Source organism: Strix aluco, chromosome 5 (assembly GCF_031877795.1).
Source record: "Strix aluco isolate bStrAlu1 chromosome 5, bStrAlu1.hap1, whole genome shotgun sequence".
In the NCBI taxonomy this organism is placed as follows: Eukaryota; Metazoa; Chordata; class Aves; order Strigiformes; family Strigidae; genus Strix; species Strix aluco.
In genome coordinates this window covers 65,783,146-65,802,290 of record NC_133935.1, presented here as the reverse complement: position 1 = coordinate 65,802,290, position 19,145 = coordinate 65,783,146, and the positions used below count along the sequence as shown (strand labels likewise).

The 19,145-nt window shown below is 43.7% G+C and overlaps 1 protein-coding gene across 3 annotated transcripts in view; it reads left to right on the top strand.

Moving 5' to 3' along the window:
- Positions 1–493: 493 nt before the first annotated feature.
- Positions 494–19,145, top strand: part of GRM8 (glutamate metabotropic receptor 8) — a 362,097-nt gene continuing 343,445 nt past the window's right edge. For 2 of the 3 annotated variants that reach the window (XM_074827653.1, XM_074827656.1), the window contains exons 1-2: positions 494–992; positions 7,690–8,535. In XM_074827653.1, coding sequence (XP_074683754.1) covers positions 8,026–8,535 — 510 coding nt within the window. In that variant the 5' untranslated portion in view covers positions 494–992; positions 7,690–8,025. Of the gene's footprint in view, positions 993–2,318; positions 2,513–7,689; positions 8,536–19,145 lie in introns of those variants that run through there. The other variant, XM_074827654.1, reaches the window with a different exon arrangement.

Sequence of the window (19,145 nt, the reverse complement as noted above, 5' to 3'; positions counted from 1 at the left end):
AGGCCGTGCCGTGCTGTGCCGTGCCGTGCCGTACCGTGCCAGGCCGTGCCGTGCCGTGCCAGGCCGTGCCGTGCCGTGCCGTGCCGTACCGTGCCAGGCCGTGCCGTGCCGTGCCAGGCCGTGCCGTGCCGTGCCGTGCCGTGCCGTGCCAGGCCGTGCCGTGCCGTGCCGTGCCGTGCCGTGCCGTGCCAGGCCGTGCCGTGCCGTGCCGTGCCGTGCCGTGCCGTGCCAGGCCGTGCCGTGCCGTGCCGTGCCGTACCGTGCCAGGCCGTGCCGTGCCGTGCCGTGCCGTGCCGTGCCGTGCCGTGCCGTGCCGTGCCGTGCCAGGCCATGCCGTGCTGTGCCGTGCCGTGCCGTGCCGTGCCGTGCCGTGCCGTGCCAGGCCGTGCCGCCGCCTTCAGCACCAAGAACAGCTCCCCTTGCTCCTCCCGTCCCGCCGGAGCCTCGGTGGGGGGGGGCGGGGGGGGCGGGTCGCGCCGCTCCCGCCGGCGCCCGGGGGCCGGCATCCGCGGGGCTGCTGGCGGGGACGACTCCGCCGGGGCCGGGGGGCCGGGCCGGGGGCGGGGGCTGGGAGGCGTTTTCCTACTTGGCTGTGAACGGCGCGGCCGGGCCGGTGCGTGGGTCCGCCGCTGCAACTGAGCGGCGAGGCGGCAGAGGGTGGGTATCGTCACGGGGGCTGAGCCACTGGTCCCAAAAAGTTGTGGGTTTTTTTTTGTTTTTTTTTTTTTTTATTTAGGCGAGGGGAGGAGGAATAAGGAAGGAGACAGTGGAGCAGGTTCGGCTTGGCTAATCGCGAGTGTTATGCAGCACCACCGACATCGCTCTCCTGGATCCCTGTCCCAGGCTGGGCTCCCGCACACTGAGCTGACGCTGCCGGGGGAAGCTGAGCCGAGCGTTGTACAGAAATTACCTCATGCTATTCCCGACCGGCGCCGAGTATTAATTCCAGTGACCTCTACAGTAATATGGATATGCAACTCCGTTCGAGCAAGGTATTTGTGTATGTTTGTGTGTCGTCTTTAGTTCTTATTTTAAGGAGAGAGGAGTCCACAAATAACGCAAGTTTTGCCTCAGTTAACGTTTTCGGGCTGGGCAATCCTCTCCGCCTGCTTCGTGGCGCCGGGGCTTTTGGGTTTTTTTTGTTTTAATTATTTATCGTTTTTATGGTCGATATCCTCCCTCAATCGGCTCTAACAAAAGAGCTCCCGGGCACGGTGCCGTCTCGGCAGCCAGCGAGAAGGGAGGATATCGGTGCTCCTGAGCAGAGAGGTCGCTTCCTTACCTGGGTCCTCTCCCACCCCCGGGGGGGGTGGGGGGGCACAGGGGCTCCCCCGCCCTCCCCGCCGTCCTGTTGGCGTTTCCTGGCCGGGAGGGAAGAGGGGGCTCCCGCCGCCCCGAAGGGACGGGGCCAGCCCTGCCCGCCGCCGGCAACTTCTCGCTCGGCTCCGGGGCCAGGAGAGCTGCCCCCCGCCCGCCCCGCCCCGCCGCGCACCGCCCCGCTGCCGAGGGGGCTCCGCTCCGCGGGGGAGACCCTCGTGTCGCTGGGGTGGGAAGGGGACGGAGGGTCCCCGCCGTGCTCCGGGGGCTCCCTCCCGCGAGGGGGGGCGAGGGGCTGTGCCGGCCCGCGGCGAAGGGTTAGCTGGCCCCGGCGTGGAGGAGCATCCCCCAGCGCTGGCATGTGTTTGTTGCGGGAATCCGAAGTGTGGGCAGCTGAATGTATAACACGGTTAGAAAACCAAAACCCAACACAACTGAAGTAATAAAAATCGATCAGTGACCCAAAGTGCATGCAGATCTGGCGTCGGCGTTTTGAAGTTTGCAGGCTTCTGACCTCTGGGACCGGGGCTTCATTAAAAGAGACTCAGGTTTTCATTGAGGGGGAACAGAAGCGCATTCAAGCTGACCAGTGGATGCAAGGAGAGGAAGGAATCACCGGCGGCTGTAAATAAAAGGCGACGCTTGTTTTTTGCATGGCCGCTGGCGGAGGTGCGGTGCTCCCGGCCGGGGATGCGGGCTCGGAGGGGACCGCCCCAGGCTCGGCTGCCGCCGGGGATCCGCATGTGCCCGCCGCTCCCCGCCCGCCTCGGCGGCCAGGCCGCGGGGGGAGCAGTTTAAACCCGTCCTGCGGCCGCTAAACTGGAAGGGGCGAGGCCCCGGGGAGAGCCGCGCCAAGGCTGCGCCGGAATCCCTCAGCAACAGTCGCCAGCTGGGGTACGGATGAGCCTGGGAAGAGAGAAAAAAATAGAAATAAATAGCTCGGCTAAGTAAAGTGGAGAACAATAGGGGGCTCCCTTCGAGGGAGAAACACCGCGGTGATGGGCGATGGTCGCGGAGTTGCGCGGGGAGGGGCGGCTCGTCCAGCCCCGGGGGCGCTCCCCGGGCCCCTCTGCCGGGCGGGGCCGGCCGGGCCGGGCGGGCTGCGCTAGCCCTTCCTCGGGCCCGGGAAGCCGCCGGGATGCGTTAGGAGCCGAAGGGCGGCAGGGGAAGCACGGAAGAGCCGCGCGGAAAGCCGGTGCGTGGCCGGCTCCTTGCTCCGGGCGGGGAGCAGGGGGGCAGAGCGCGGTGCGGGGGGCGCGGGGCTGGGCGGAGGGCGCGGGGTGCGCAGTGCTGGGCGGGATGCGCGGGGTGCGGTGCACAGTGCTGCGCGGGGTGAGGGGCGCAGGGTGCGGTTCGCAGGATGCGGAGTGCTGTGAGGAATGCACCGGCGTGAGACGCGCGGGGTGCGGTGCGGTGCGGAGCGCGGGGTGCGGAGCGGAGCTTGCCGCGACCTGGGCGCCCGGGGGGCCGGTGGGGGGTTTCCTGCAGGATGCCCGGGACGATTCCGGCGGGCGGCTGCGTTTGTCGGGGCAGAGCCCCTCTCGCAGAGCTCGGGGCTGCGCTACCGGCGCCTGCTCTCAGCCCAGCTGTGCCGGCTGGGGAGCGGGAGTCTGGTGGGAAGAGGGTGAAATGAAAACAAAACCAGAGAAAGCTCTCCTAGGCTGCCTGGGAATAGCTCCTTGATCATCACTTGCCAGACCAGAGGTGAAACCAACTCTAAAGGTGTTAATATTGATGGGGTTTATTCAGCTGTGAGAGCAGGAAGGGCAGCGGAAAATGTTTGATGCTGTTTCCTTTTTGAAAACTGTAAGCTCCTATTTGCCTCATCCTGGCAGAAGGACCCGTGCTGTTTTTTAGCAGGGTAGCTTGTTTGGAAAATGGATATTTGCAGAGTGGAATGTGAAGGCAGGTGCTCTGGGGTATTTTAAAACAGGCTGATCAGACTGAGTGGAGACATTTCTCTCATGGTGCACTAGGAAGAAATAGTTCCTGTAAACGAGATGCTGAGGGTGATTCGCCTTGAAGTCCTGATTATTGTGTAAAGGTTACCTCTGTGGCAGGGGCACAGCAAATCATTACAGAAGAACCGAGGTAGATAAGGCTACTTACATCAGTGAAGAATTCTCCTGCAAGTTAGGAGTTGCGATGTCAAGGCCAAAGGTTTTCCAAATTCCCTTCTGTTGTCAGCAAAACCCATTAATCTTCTATATGTGTCAGGTTACTGTATGCAGGTGGCAACTCTTTACCTGCTCTGTGTGGAAATTCAGCTATTTATTCATCGCTGAATGCTGTGCAGGAGAAAGAGGCAACTTTTATGAACACTAAAATGAACGTTAGCAAGATAATTCTTGATACTTCAGAAGTAGCATGTCAGTAGTAAAAAGTCCGAAAAACCACATTTTTGCTATTTCTTTTCTCCTCAGAACTTCATAACGGAAGATGCTGTTAATCTATTTTCATTCAGTAAAACCAGATCAGTTTTGCATTGACTGGACAGACTGACGTTTTGTGAAAGCAGAAATGGGTTTTCACCCTAAAATTCCTCCTTCTAGTTCACAGAATATTGGCTTTATTTTATTTCAGTGCAGTTCCAACTGTGCTTCAAATGCAATGACAAATGAATTCTTTGGCCTCAAACAAAATTTTAAATACTTTTTCTCAGCTGATTTTTCCCCCCATGAAATAGCTTTTTTTGCCCCTTGGTAACGGGTTTGTGTGTGTCTGACTGGCAATGTCAATTAAAAAATGTTCCATGAAGTTCAGTGAACACATTTTCCTGCTTATGCTGCAGAGAGTAGTCCTTGTTCCCACGGCTGTCTGTAATGGTGAGATTTTTTTAAACAGTATTTTCAGGTGAAGGTATTGAATGAATCTTTCCGTATGATTTCAGCCACAACTTCAGTGCCAGCTGAAGACGGCTCTTTCAGGAGCCTTGTTACCAAAATAGAGACATTGCCTGTATTTATTGAAGTATTTATCTGTCACTCTCCGGTCATTATTTAGATGTCCGTTAACATAAAGAACTCCCATAATGAGTCCATCTCTCAGTGCAGTGAGTCTGTGGTTGAAATAGTGACTGGTCCAGGCACATGCCGATGCACTGACTCTGGCAACGTGGTACCAAAGTACCCATCCTTGACTACCACATATCTCATAAAGCTGAATGATTTTATGAAGGAAGTAATTTCAGAACCAGACACTACATGCAGAAATTTCCATGTCCCCTGTCTTGCAGTACCCCGCCTCCTTAGGTTTAAAAATAAATATATATTCTAGCAGAACAAGTGGAGGTTTGTGCTGAAATACTGACTTTAAAAATAGAACTATGTTCTGATAATGCCAGATATTTTTAATGAATTAAACCCAAGAGAAGCATGTATTCCAAGGTGACTGAGGAGAGGCTTTGTGGTGCACCTACTCTTGGACCATGCTGCGGACTTCTCTGAAGTTGTATTTCTACCCAACACCAGCTACTACGGTGGATAACCTGGTATATCGAGAATATATTTGCATTAATTCAAACTTTTATGGTCAATTGGAAAAGGACAGCATTTTACTTTGAATGAAATCTCTCCACAGGAGGAAAGTTCATTCAGGCTTTATAGCCCAGGGGTCCATGCTTTTTCACTAAAATTCATTGATAAAAACGGAATTCATTTAGAGCAGATGCTTTCTGCGTAGCTACGCAGGCTTACAACACTCTGTAAAAGTTAAGATTAATCAATATATGAAAAGCAGTGTGGCATGAATAAATTAAGCAGTGTAATAGATTTCTTAGGTAACATAAAAAAGACTAAAAGGTCTTAAACTTTAAAAAAAAAAATTTAAATTTTATTTCTGTTTAATAGACAAGCTGTGAGCACTTGCAGCAAAGAAACATACTTTTTCAGGAAAACATGCAAGCTGAGGCAGAGCAATTAATGCTTACATAGACTGTAATGTTGAAAAATGCTTATTATCAATTCATTTGACTTTCAGTCAGTTTCAGGCAAAGTATTGGACTGAGGATATTGGGCTCACTGTAGCTTCTCCATTGTTGGAATTTGGGTTGCAATAGTTGAATTCATCACTATTTGTTTGTACAAAGACTGACACTTGCTTTAATTTCTGGGCATTCTTTGGCTGTAAGGAATTGACCTGAGGCTGAGAAAAAGAAAAAGCAGCATTTCTTTCCTTCATGAATATTTTCACTGTTTCAGTGGTGCCTTCTTGTTCTCTTGTTCTCTGTACAGTGTCAAATAGGAATAGTCTTATCTTTTATTCCCTTAGAGAATTGCTCCCTGTATGGGTTGTACATGCATGCATAGACTAATGAGTTGGTCGCTCATTGTGGAACCAGAAAGGAAATTGTCTCTGTGTCTGTACGTGTAGCTACAACTTTTACTCTTTACTATTTTGAACCCTTAACTGTGTTTTTCTACTAAGGCAATCAAGACAACAGATGGTTGTGGTTAGTGGATAGTTCATACAATCTTTTTTCTATAGTGTGTGCCATATAAGAAACATCCCATGGGGCTGGATCAAGTCACACAGTGATGTTAGTCATGTTCCTCCATTTGTGACTGAGTCCGAGTTTGGCTCATGGGGCTGAAGCCTGGGCAGCTTTGTAAATTATGTGCCCAAAAGGAGAAAGATGGGGTTATCACATAAAACAGCAGAGACCTTGTTTCATTTAGATTCAACCCTGAGCCAAATTCAAGCAAAACTAAATACTAAGAGGCACTGAAGGTCTTGTGCGCCGCTGTTCCCAGTTGCAGTGATTTTATTCACACCTGTTAAAACATGTTTCATTTTCAAGTCGTTGCTCTGTTACCAAATCACAGTGAGATACCTTTACATTCAGTAGAAGACTATTCATTGTGAGTCTTTTTCTCAGGTCTTCAAATAGCCACTATTTAAAAACTCTTCTTAAGCTTTTGTGAGCTTAGTATTATCATTTGTGGAAAAACATATAACAAAATAAATGTAAGAAGAGGATGATCAATTTAAAGCATTCTCAAATCACATTTTGAGTTTTGTTACCACATCACATATAAAAATCTTGTGGAAGTTAATTCAAAATGTCTTTGAAAAACAGTGTAGTTGTCTATAACTGTCTTCTAATTTTGTCTATAATTGTCTTTTAATTTGATCATATTTTTGGTAGGAACCACTCAGATCACTAGGGACAAAGTACGTATCTACAGATGAGCCTGTAGCCTGGATTTTCTGTATAGGCAGTGAGGTAGGCATTTGTTCAGTGTGATCAACTTTGTAATAAGTAAAGCTTTTTTAAAGAAAAGGGTCAGGTGAATTGCACTCTAGAATGTCCACTGCTGTCCATAGCCTATAACAAATGCCTTGAAAGACTGGCTCAGATGCAGTTACCACAGTGTGCCAATCTAGTATCAGGTAAAAATTAATTATCTCTCTTTTCTTCAGAGGTCTAAAATTTTATTCAGGCAAGTGTAATTTTGTTAAATATTGAAATAAATAAATGCCACTCACTTGAGAATTAAAGTGGGGGCAATTTGGAGGTATTTATAACAGTCAGTCAAGTGTTTAGATACGTAGGCTGAAATCCTGGTCTCGTTAAAATCAGTGGTACTTCTCCAGATGTCAGTGGGAGCACAACGTTGGTCCTATTTAATGTGGTCCAAATGCAAGCAGCAAATGGAGACTTGTTAATGTTGGAGCTCAGCTCAAGTCAAATGTCAGAAATGGAATACCGGGTGTTCAGCTGGTTTCCTAACAGAATACATTGTGCTCTTTTTGCTTTAGAAATCAGCTACCTTTTCATAAAAGTAATTTAGTGTTAGAAATTATCTCAAAGGTGTTTTGGATATATAGTAAACCCAGAAAAAAGTGAATTCCACTGGAGAAATGATCAGTTTAATATCCAAATGAATGGAATGTGCTTGTACTGCAGTGGCTGAAGAGCGTACTTAAATTCAGGAGCCCTGATTACTCCATTGTCATAAATGGAACCTCTCTGTGAGTGAGAGCGTAAGTAGTTATTGCATTTCTATAGGCTGGAACAGAATGATACAGCAAAACGGAAAATACAGTGTGTTACAGATCAAATCTGTTTCTGGATGTCATGCAATGAGAAGGTAAATACGGATTACTGGTCGGAATCTGAACACCAAGTGAAGTTTAGTTTCCCTGATTTGGCTTTTCCTCTGCTGATATCATCAATTTCCTGGCTTGTAGTACAGTGCAGCCGGGTGTTCACATTCATGGAAGGCCAAGAAGTACTCCTTACAGACTATCGAAAGTAAAACCTAGGCGATGTAACTCATGTTCAAAAGTAAATACAGTGTGTGACAGGTATAAAACTACTGAACTAAATAGTATTTCTCACTTTTTTTTTTTCTTTTTTTTTTTTTCCAGAAGTACCTCAGCTGCAGGGCAAAATACAAGGACATAAGCTATTGACCTCCTCTTAGCATCAGGACCAGACATACTACCCTACACTTCACCATCAATTAAGAGCAATTGAAAACCACCTCTCAGAAAAGCAGATCAACCCATGACATCAGTGGACATCTTTTGTAAAACAGGTTTTATGTACTTCTGCTGAGATCCTTTTTCTACCTACCGCATGGTTCTATATTACTTACTGGGCACTGATGGTAGCCTCCACAAAGTACAGCTTCAAATGGTCAACCTTATCCTTTAGCAAGAAGAAAATCTGGATACTGGATAGCAGCAACATCTTCAGAGAAAATGGTATACGAAGGAAAGCGATTAGTTTCCTGCCATTGTTTCTTCCTGTTAACAGCCAGATTCTACTGGATACTCACCCTGATGCAAAGAACTCATGGCCAGGAATATGCCCACTCCATCCGACTGGATGGGGACATCATCTTGGGAGGACTGTTCCCTGTCCATGCAAAAGGGGATAGAGGGGTGCCTTGTGGGGAGCTCAAGAAGGAGAAAGGGATCCATAGACTAGAGGCCATGCTGTATGCAATTGATCAGATTAATAAAGACCCTGATCTTCTCGCCAATATCACCTTAGGTGTCCGGATCCTTGATACGTGTTCTAGGGACACTTATGCATTGGAGCAATCCTTAACGTTTGTGCAAGCGTTGATAGAAAAAGATGGTTCAGATGTGAAGTGTGCTAATGGTGACCCACCTATTTTCACTAAGCCAGACAAGATATCAGGTGTGATAGGTGCTGCAGCAAGTTCTGTGTCCATTATGGTCGCAAATATTTTAAGACTTTTTAAGGTAAGGAATGTTTTCTATCTTTCTTTTAAATTTCAAGCATAATGAAATGTGAGGTGATTGTGTTATCTTCAAAAAAGGAAGGACTTTTTCAGATTCAGAAATCTGAAATGACTGGTTTGCCTTTTCAAAGAAAAGGAAAAAAAAAAGAGCAATGATTTCAGATCCTAATTTAAGGTACCAAATGCCCTTTTCAAAGTTCTGAGCAACCAGAGCACATTTTAATTCTTTAGGAATTTGTATCCTTATTTTTTCACTACTCACATTTGCTCCATATTGAGTGTTTATGTTCATCAAGACTAGGTTGAGATTTATTTCCCAAATTTCCAGGAGAATGAAATATAAGGCTTAAACACAAATCCATTTGTAGGAGGACCAGATAATTTCCCTAAATAGGAAGATGTGCCAGTAATAATCTAGTGCTATTGATGTGCATGTCTAGCCAAATGAAGTATACTGAAATATCTTTGATTTCCTTGAAATCTTAACCTCCTCTATATTTTTTACAAGGTGATATTTTTTCCAGACTTTGTTATCACTTTGTGAGAGATTACTTTTGGACAACAGTTCTACTGGCATTTCCTTTCATGTACTTTATTAAGCTCTGGTGTTATAAATTATGGAAAAGTAAACCTGCCACTTTTAAACTTGCTAAGTTAGATGGGAAGATGAACACATTCTAATCAATCAACTTAGCTGGAACAGATCAGGCAGCAGACATTTAATTTTTAATCCTGTGCAGTGGCAAACAGATGATGGTAAGTTGAGCACTTTTTTCCACACACAGAATGACTGTAACTTTTGTGTCAATCTATTACTGCCCACTGTTTGGACTCATTCCTTCCATTCAGAAATCTTGCCTTATGTCCTACAACTTCACAACTACTGAAGACCTCTTAAAGACCATTTCTTTGACTTTGGTGGAGAAGATTCTGGTAATGCTAAATATTGCTGTTATGTATTTTTAAGTGTTGCACTTGTTTTCTAATTGTTGTAATTGAGAGATTGATTAGAAGTAAGAAAAGACTGGCTTTTTTTTTTGAAGGTTTCTCAAATTGGCAAAGAGTGTTTCAGTCATTTAAATGGAGATTTTTGTCCTTCCCTCTGGTTCTCCCACGAAGGGCATAATGATGGATTTACAGTTCAGTGGAGGAGCAAAGTGTCTGCTGGGTTGTGGTCAGGTGTTCATTATGATCTCGAAACTGATCCCTAGCTGCACTTACTGCACAGGTTTACGAGTAGTGGACTTATTCCGGCCATATGTTTTGCTTGTGAAAATCAAGTACACAAAACTGAGCTAAGATTTAAAGATGTTCTATACGGGAAACACCTCTGGAGTTGTGCCTGGTGGGGGAGGCCTATCCTTCCTGGTGGCAATCATGCATGTTGCAGGAGATCTCTATTTTTAATTTCACATTCTTTTTTGAAGTTGTATTACACTGTTAAATAATGCCTAGTTCTGAAGTAATGATAGATGGAACGGTCACTTTAATATCCATCATAATGCATGGCGACATAGACTACGACTTACACTGAGTTTTGAGTTGAATATAGTGCTGTACACTGATTTAAGAAACTAAGCCCTGTAAGACATGCATTAACTGTGAATTAAGAGCAGCAAGAAGGAAAGAGGCCTACGAATTGTCTAAGATAGCGGCAATTTGTCTTCTGAAACCATGACAGCTACCTCCTGATTCCCATTATGCAATAAGATTGCAAATAACGTTCTACTGCAGTCTTAATCAATAGAGGGTCATGTGATATCCCCTCTGGGGAAAGATCTTATTTACCCATTTAATTGATGTAACACAGCTGCTGGCAAAAGGAGACATCTCTTTTAGTTTTAATTATAGATCCTGCACAAATATTCTTAATAATGTAAAAAATGACAAATGATACCCTTTAATGTCTGATGTTGGACCTGCATCTGAAGTCTGTTTTTACACCTTCCTATCAGAAGTAGATCTGTTATCTCTACATGAACAAAAGCTTCTGGATAAGGCCCTCAGTTAACAGCACTATAGAAACCATTCACAGTGGTTACAATCAAAAGGATTAGGAATTTAAGGGTCATTTGCTGGAAATATAGATGTATAATCCAGTTTGGGTTGTACTCAGACCAAAGACACGGGCTGAAATCCTCAGCTGATGCATCCCCACAGCTCTGCAGCTGACGACCACAACCTTGGTCCATGCTCACAAAGGCTCCAGGTATGAAATTTTGTTTACTATATCCTGATGTATGCCAAGGCTGGGCACTCAGCTGGTGTAAATACCTGCACTTTCATTGAAGTCAGTGATCATCATCATGCTAATACCTGTTTCCATTATATCCACGATGAGTGTGATTCATCTGTATTTCTGTCTAACAGTTCCATTCAGCAAGTAGAACCTGTAATTTGAAGTTCAGTACTGCTTTAATATCTGCTCTGAAGTTCCTGAATGTCAGGACTACATATTTTTTGAGAGCATTGTTATTCAGTAAAATTTTAGTCTGTGATGAAATTGTGAGAAGTGTATTATATCACTCAATGTGAATACACAAGCAAAGAGCCTGAGAAATACTATGCTCAGCAGCTCAGATTTTTATGCTGCTATTTTTCTTTCTCTTGCCATTTTTCTTTCTTTTATTGATTTTACAACATAAACCATACAGGTCAATAGTCCTGTCTGATAATCTGGTGGATAGCATAAACTGATTGACAGTCATGGCATCTTTTTATTTAAGTGTTTTCATGAGAAGAGGAGAGTAAGGGCACCACAGAAAATGACTTTGATCTATAGCCTTTCTCCTGGTCAGATGGTTCATCTTGAATTCTCTGTCCTTTCTCCTTTTGTGGATTTCCAGGTGCACCACCACTTACCTGGTGTAGGTCCAAAACATTAAGGTCCAAATTTGGACAGCTAAATTTCACCTGTTGATGGTTTTAGACCTTTCAGAGGAAACAAAATTTCAAGGAATTATCTGTTTGAAAGTGGACCTCTTATTCCTTGGTTACCATAAGGAGGCTGCCTTTTACCTTGTACTCCGGTGCTTGATGCAATAAGTTCCTTATTACGCTTTCAGAACTCGGAGGTGGTCTCGCTGCAAATATAGTGTAAGAAGGACGGGACCTTCAGAGGTGAGCACAGAAGGACTGTGCTATGTAGTGACACAGTAGCTGCCCACTTAAACAGTTCTTCATGGATCTCATGGATCTTCATGGATCTCAGGACAGATTGTCCCCACTTGAAGTTGCTGACTCATCATTCTAAGTTGTTTTTATCAGAGAATGTCAGGAATGGGCTGCTTCACGAGGGAAATTGAGACAGGAGCTGAGGGAACAGCAAGGCAGGAAGCACAGTGGTCTCACAGCCTACCTGAATAAGAACAAAACGGGCCTGTCAGTGTAACCAGGTTCAGCCAACAGTCCAGTGATTGCCAGACACGTCCATAGTAGTGAGGTCCAAGGTCAGCCAGGAAGTCAGGTCGGCAAGGCAAGGTCAGTGTCAGCAAGGCAAGGTGATGGTCAGCAAGGTACAAGGCCAGCAGCATATCTCAAGCAGGAGCTAAAGGCAAGGACCAGAGCTGAAATGCAGCTGCTGAGCAAAGAAAGTGGACAGAGGTCCTGATGAGGCATCTCATGGCTCTTCTTCACAACTTAGCTGTTTTCCTGGGCTGATCCAGGGTCACGGATCTGCCCCATATTGGAGATGACCTGGAATACATGGAGCCAAATCCAGGACTGGGGAAGGGAGGGTGTTGCAGAGCCTGTTGGTGCATTCAGGGCCTTGTCAGTTTTTTAGCATTTACCGTGGCGGTGACTGTAGAAATAGGACAGACAGGCATGGGCCAGCCTCCTTCATTTCTTCTAGTGCACCAGGAGCCACTCTTTCCTCTGGGTAATAGAAAATGACTTTTTTTTTTTTTTTTTTTTTCAGTCTGGAAATCCTGCTGCCAGGTTGTTTTCTGTTTGGCTAGTAGGATCTATTGAGAGGCTGGCTGTCTCAGTTGGCCAGCCCTCACTAGCACAAAGGCAACCTTTCTATTGACTCAGTCAGTCAAAATCTTACTCTTACACCCTTCCTTGGCTTTCTCTCACTGAAATTTTGGCTTCCTGTAGGGTGCTCTGGGACGGCCAGGTGGTACCCTTTTAGCTGCTTTGTGAGATGCTCATAGGCATCTGGGCTGTTCCTGGTGCCTCAAAACTTGGCCTGGAGGAGACAAGAGACTCTGTAACTTAGCTCACTTCATGTATTATGTTCCCTGTATTCAAAGCCTCTACTTGTTTTATGTCTGAATAACTCATGTCAATGGTTAAAATCTGCTGAAAAAAAGAGAGAAATTTGTTTATGCTTGTGTCCTCCCATCTAAGAACCTCACACTATTTCTGAGCTCCTTGATACATTCCATCTGTCACCTTCACACATCTTCTAGCTAATGTCACACTAGGAGCAGCCTAGGGATGATGCATGTGAAATGAGATAGGTGGACAATATGCTTGGTGAATTGTGATCTTAAGCTTTTATGTATATGTTTATGTACATCCACGTAAAGCCAAAATATTCATCAACAGTTTTATTCCTTTCCTTACCTTGCCTTTTGCCTTTCCTCGCCTTGCCTTCTGTTTTCTTCTCTTTTCCCAAGGCTAAATGACTTATTTCTTCTTTTTGGTCAAATTCCCTTCTTGCTGCACCACTGTAATCTGCTTTAATAGCTGCTGTCTGGAGGGACTAATATTCACTTCATGCACATTTGCCTTATACATTTCATACGCATTTACCTCTGCAGAAGTACAAGTACAAATGGCATTATGGAGTTACTCTCTCAACTTTATGTGCAACCATCCACAATGCAAGGGTTATTTTCTTTCAGTAAATCTAGAAGTGAATATATTAGTTCCCTCAGCATTTTGTTCATTTGCTTTGATTGTTTCCTTGCCTCTTTTTGGGTTTTAGCATGTATCTTTGGCTGGCAGCCTTGCACAGCTACCAGGGCTGTACCTGGATGATGCTTTTTTTAGGCTCAGTTGCAGGTCTTTTTATGTTTGGCTGCCATTTGGTGCTTTTGCTGTCTTGTGTTCCAGACCTGCACAAAACAGCAGACAGGCCTCCCAGAAATGGGGGAATTACCATTGTACAGAGGCTAAACTCACTGAACTTCATAAATACAGGGCTGTGTATTTAATTGTGGCAATAGAGTGCATCTCATGATTGAAGGGAATTTGATGTAAATTAAATGTAATAACACTTTACCACATAATTTCAGAGAGCACATACATAGTTTTGTAAGGCAACCTGACCCATACACAGATCCTGATCCTGACTCTGTATCTACAGAAATTTTTGCACCTCATGAGCATTATTGACTTCAGAGGCTCCAGGAGGATGCAGGAGTCAGCCTGTTCCATGTATGACTGCAGGGCCTTTCCATAATGGAAGAACTTTACCATATACTTTATAAGAAGTGAAGAATTGGCTCAAGAAAATTACCCAGCATATTGGTATTCATTAATAAAAAATGTGCTGCACTGATTAAAATATATAAATTTTTTCTTCACTGTGCCACGCTACATTTGTCAGTAACACTGTCTACAGCATAGCATTTGAAATTTGAAATAAGATGATTTTTTTTTGGTGTTTAAAACATATGTGGAAAATCTTGTGAAGTGTGAAGAAAAATTGTTGTTAGTAGGGAGAAGACGACTGAAACATTTTGAAATCAGCTCTTAAAATGAACAGATTTGTTTTACTTTTGTTCTAGATAATATTTTCACTTTCTAAATCATTTTTAATTATAAAAGGAACCCATTGCCAATACATCCCATTTAATTTTACAGTGTTTTTTTGTAGTTTATTACAAGCACATATCTGCTTAGTGCCTGAGCATCTTGTCTTGTTATTGGATGGAAAATACCATTATGATAATTCATTTTTTTCTGTTTTTTTTCATAATTCATATTCTTTTACATAGAAACAACATTCATATCTCTATTTCCATGGTAGTAGATACTTGATTATTCAAAATTTCCTTTTAATTCAACCATGATTCTTCTGTCAGTACCAGGCTAAATGTGTTATGGTCAAGAGTGGCAAATGCCAGCTCAACACCAAGATAAAATTATAGGTACAGCAGACACTTTGCAAGTATCAACAATGAGACACTTAGGAAATTTTTTAGTTGTAGCCAGAGGAAATAATAGGTTTTCAGATTCTGTGAAAACTGTTAGGACTGATTAGCATCAAATTTTATTTGTGCTAAGCTGCTTGAGGCAAGGGAGTACAAAAGCAACCTGATGCATTCCTTTAGTATTTTACAGTATATTAGTTCCTTAAATATGCCTCTAAAGTTTTAATATTTTTAATCTTCTCCCATTCCCGGATGGAGCTAAAACTAGTGGTTAGAGAAAGGAGCAATCTGCTTTTCTGGATTATTTTCCATATTTTTCACTGGTTTGCTACAAGACTTGAGAAGCATCTCTTGACCTTTCTGTGCTTCTCTTTTGTCATTTTGATTTGCTTGCATTTAACCATTTCACAGTAACAATCAGAAAGTTGATTAATGTTTGTTAAATGGTTTGAGATGTCTCCCCTGTTTTTGTAGGCAAGCTAAAGCTGTCTAAAATGTTGAGGATTTCATATCATTCCATAAACACAGTATGTGAGCATCTTACAGAGAGAGTGTAGCTATTAAAGACCAATGGTCTGATTTTCCTTCTACCTCCCTGAGGGCAGTTGGAAATATATATATATATATATCCCTCACATGATGGAAACTGCATATACAGAGAGAATTATTTCACCCTTTCACAGCTGAAGTTTTGCTGAGTTCCTACCACTGTATTAGGGTTGTTTGTATGTGACAGAGGCCCCTGAGTTATTTGCTAAATAGTACCTATATTAATATAGATATCAGTTGTAATTTCACAAATGAGAAGACCAAAAGGCCAACAAGAAGTTCAACAAGAGCTCACTTAAAAAACACAGACTCTGCAGTGGGCTTTTTTAAAGATCTTGTGTTAATAGGAGGCATTTTTTATGTCTCTGCTAGTAAACAAAATGTACCCAGCATAGTTCTCTGGCACCGAGGCCAGCTGACACAGACAATCCACATCTGTATCATAAATTCCTTTATTCCCCCAGATCACGGAGCTGCATGCAAACTACTGGGAGGGAATGGTTCCTGACCCATGCTGACTTCTGAAGCCTGTCTGGAAATTGGGAGACTTGGCTGGCACGGGTCTCAGCTGAGCTATGGATGGTCCTGACAGTCTAGCTGAGCTGTTGCTGAGGGATGTGCTCTGAAATGATGTGATTTACCAGTGTAGACATTGCTGCTGATTTCTTGGGACAGAGCTCCACTGCTCCTACATCACACTGAAGGGAAGCCAAGACACTGCAAGGATCATTGATGCTGTCTCAGTGTACAGCAATGTTAGTTTTATTAGCCACAGTGAGAACTAGATTAAGACTTTTTTTTTTTCCACGGTGGATAATTGTTTCAGTACAGTGACAGCTGTGCAATATAAATAGTCCTGCATTCTGACTGTCGTCAGAAACCAGGCAGTATTGTGTGTTACAGTCAACTGGTAGATTCTGTGGGTTTGTGTATTTCTATCCTCATTGTTTTCCCTAAAGCACATTGTGCTTTTAGGATTAAACTGGTTTAGAGTGGTTAAATGTATAGCCTTGTGTTTGCTAGCAGAGAAAAATAGTCATCCAAACAAAAGTCTTACCGAAGGACACTAATTCCACATGAACGAATTAAATAGCCAAAAGCAAAATGCTCCTCTGGGCTGGGATCTACATATGCTCCCAGATCAGAAAAGCAAGATACTGTGTCCCCTATCCTTTTGACAGGACAATTAAGCATATAAGTGAGGCCTTAAATTAAGAGGCTGTTTGCCCTTGGCTGCCTGTGTCCTCAATAGAGAGAGTAAAATGCTTTCAGAAGGGGACTGGATCAGGTCTATGAGTGTGGATGCATCTTGCACCTTTACAGAAAGGTGATGGGTTGATCCATGCTTGCACTTTCACCAGACAGAATCTCTTCTCACTGGAAGGCTTTGGAAGCCTTGCATGGAACTGATAGGTGGCTCCGTACACATTTATAAGAAGATTTTAAATGCCTGCAAGGGTGGTGCAAGTTTCTTAATTTCTTTCTCCTTTCCTGTGGGAGGAATATTATTAATCTCCTTTTCTCCTCCATTTCCCACCTGCTCTATTTCTCTCTCTTGTTGTCTTAAAAAAGCCTCTTTTTGACCACTGTTCCCAATATTTTTCAAGTGACTATTTCATTCCATAGTCTCCAAACAAATTTTTTTAAGACATGATGAATAAGCAAGGCTCTGACTGGGTCTCAGTTTCTGTAGGTTGTGAGGATGAGTGGGTCAGCAGGAGGAAGAGCTGGAGTTTGGGCAACTTTAGTGGGACCTATTTATGGGGGTAACAGGAAATAAAGGAAATGCTTGTTGAGAGATTAAGCCCTAAAGGGACAAGGGTCTCCTTTTTACCTCGTTGTAGGATTTCTTGTCTGGCACTTCAGATAGGTACCTGGCTCTAACTCTTCTCTGAAATAAATTCTTGCTGATAGCAATGCTGAGATATGCCATGGTATTGCGAGATCTCTCTTCCTATTGTATTTTTTTAATAGTTTGAGACTATGGAACAGGAGCAATGGTGATTTCTCTGAGCTGGAATAACTCATATTTTGAGTTTTGGCTTATGTTCTTTCATAGAAGGTGCCTCCAGCATTTACTTGTGTAGCAGCAGTATTTGTAGAGGCAGAATCAGGTTCTTTATTCCTTCACTGGTACATTTATGCACATGGCTCTTCTATAAACCTGAAAGTAGCAAAAGGATGATAGCCCATTTTGGGTATCATTCTACAAAAAGCTCCTAACAACTTCCATTAGATTTTTACTTTGATAGTGGCTCTGTCACATTTAAAATGCCATTACAATCTTCTTCCAGGCTGGGTAAAATTTTGTCAAGCAACTCCATTGCATTATGGTAGCACTGGTCCCCTACAGTGATTGTTACTCTTATTCAGATAATTTTTCTTTGTTTTTTTGTTTGTAAATGTTAAGGTCTTAGTGAAAGTCATCACCACAGTTATACTTAGGCTATTCATTAGAGAAACATTTCAGAGAGGCTACGGATCCTGCAATAGTTCTCCATGTCTGACACTTCCAAAAAAAGCCCAAGAAAAGAGCTGAAGAAAGGGCTGGTTTTCTTGCCATTGTTATTTCTTCTTTTGATGCCATGAGTATGCTTTGGTTTTATCAGTAGTGATGAAACACAGAAAGCCCCCTTCCAGAAGAGCTGACTTCCTTGAGGGTTGTCACCTAGACAAGGACTCGCCAGTCTAGAAGGTGTGCCGTATGGATGCAGGTGAAGTCACAAGAGGTCTTAAGACTTTCCTATTTGGGCGATATGTGAAATAAGTGGAGCGTGGGCTAAAATATTGAAATGCACTGCTATAGAAGGCAATAGATACTGGCTAATTATAGAAAGGAGAGAATATGTAGTGGCTGTATGTGTGCTTTTGCACATGTATATTTGCTATGGTATTATATTACCATAAATTCATTGGCTGTGGACTACATAGTCCAAACAATCTTTCAAGAGAGTGCTGTGGGAGAATACAATGTATCTTGGTAATCTGAGACAAGGAACTAATTTATTATTAGGAGCAGTACAAAAAATCCTGGGGATTCAGACTATGCTCATCACTATGGTATCTGGGACCAAACAAAAACATGTCCTGCAGAAAGAAATAAACAGGGTGGTAATCATACACTGAATGGAAAATGCTAAAGCCTGGGAATCCCAAGACTGCAAAAGGTTTGCTGCAGAGGCAAGTCTTGTTTTTTTGGTTCAGATATCTGGCTTTTGCTGAGTTCAGGAGCAGCAGATAAATAGCATAAGTGACTACATTCTTCTGTAGCCAGCTGGATGGGACTTGCTTGTTGAATTCTGCTTACTCAAAAGGGAAATGGAGTCTGATTTTTTTGTCACTTTTAGTCTTGTCTAAATGAGGAAGAATCCCATGGAGACTAAAGTATTCCAGGGAAGCCAGTGAATTATACCACTGTAAACTGGATTTATCCAGAGGCAAATAATGTCCTACATCCATGCAATATTGCATCCTGTTGGTATTACTGTCAGTATGCTTTCTATTCCAGTATGAGAGTTCAACAGGTATGTAGCAAAAGCAGATGTGGGTCCTCAAATTATTGCTTCATGGCATTTTCAGATATGATCATGGTGATGCTCTTTTGGTCTCAGTCTGCAAAGAGGTATGGCTGTTTCAGCTGGAAGAGAGATGGTTTGTTTCTATGGGACAGCACTGATGTTGGGGGAGCTGGCAATCTGATCTCCACAGGCATGTCTCTGCAGAGTGTTTTTTATAATATGAACTAACTACATAACACCCCAAATTCTAATGCTAATTCTGATAAATAGGAGTTAGTAGAGCATGGACATGTGTAGCTAGGGTATTGTTTCAGGAGGAAAATATAGATTGACTATGAGAAAAAAATATTACCAAGAAGTACCCTGTTGTACATTGTCTAAAGGTTAATCCAGTTGTGTAGATAGGAGAAATACCAAATTTCCTACTTCCTAGCTTT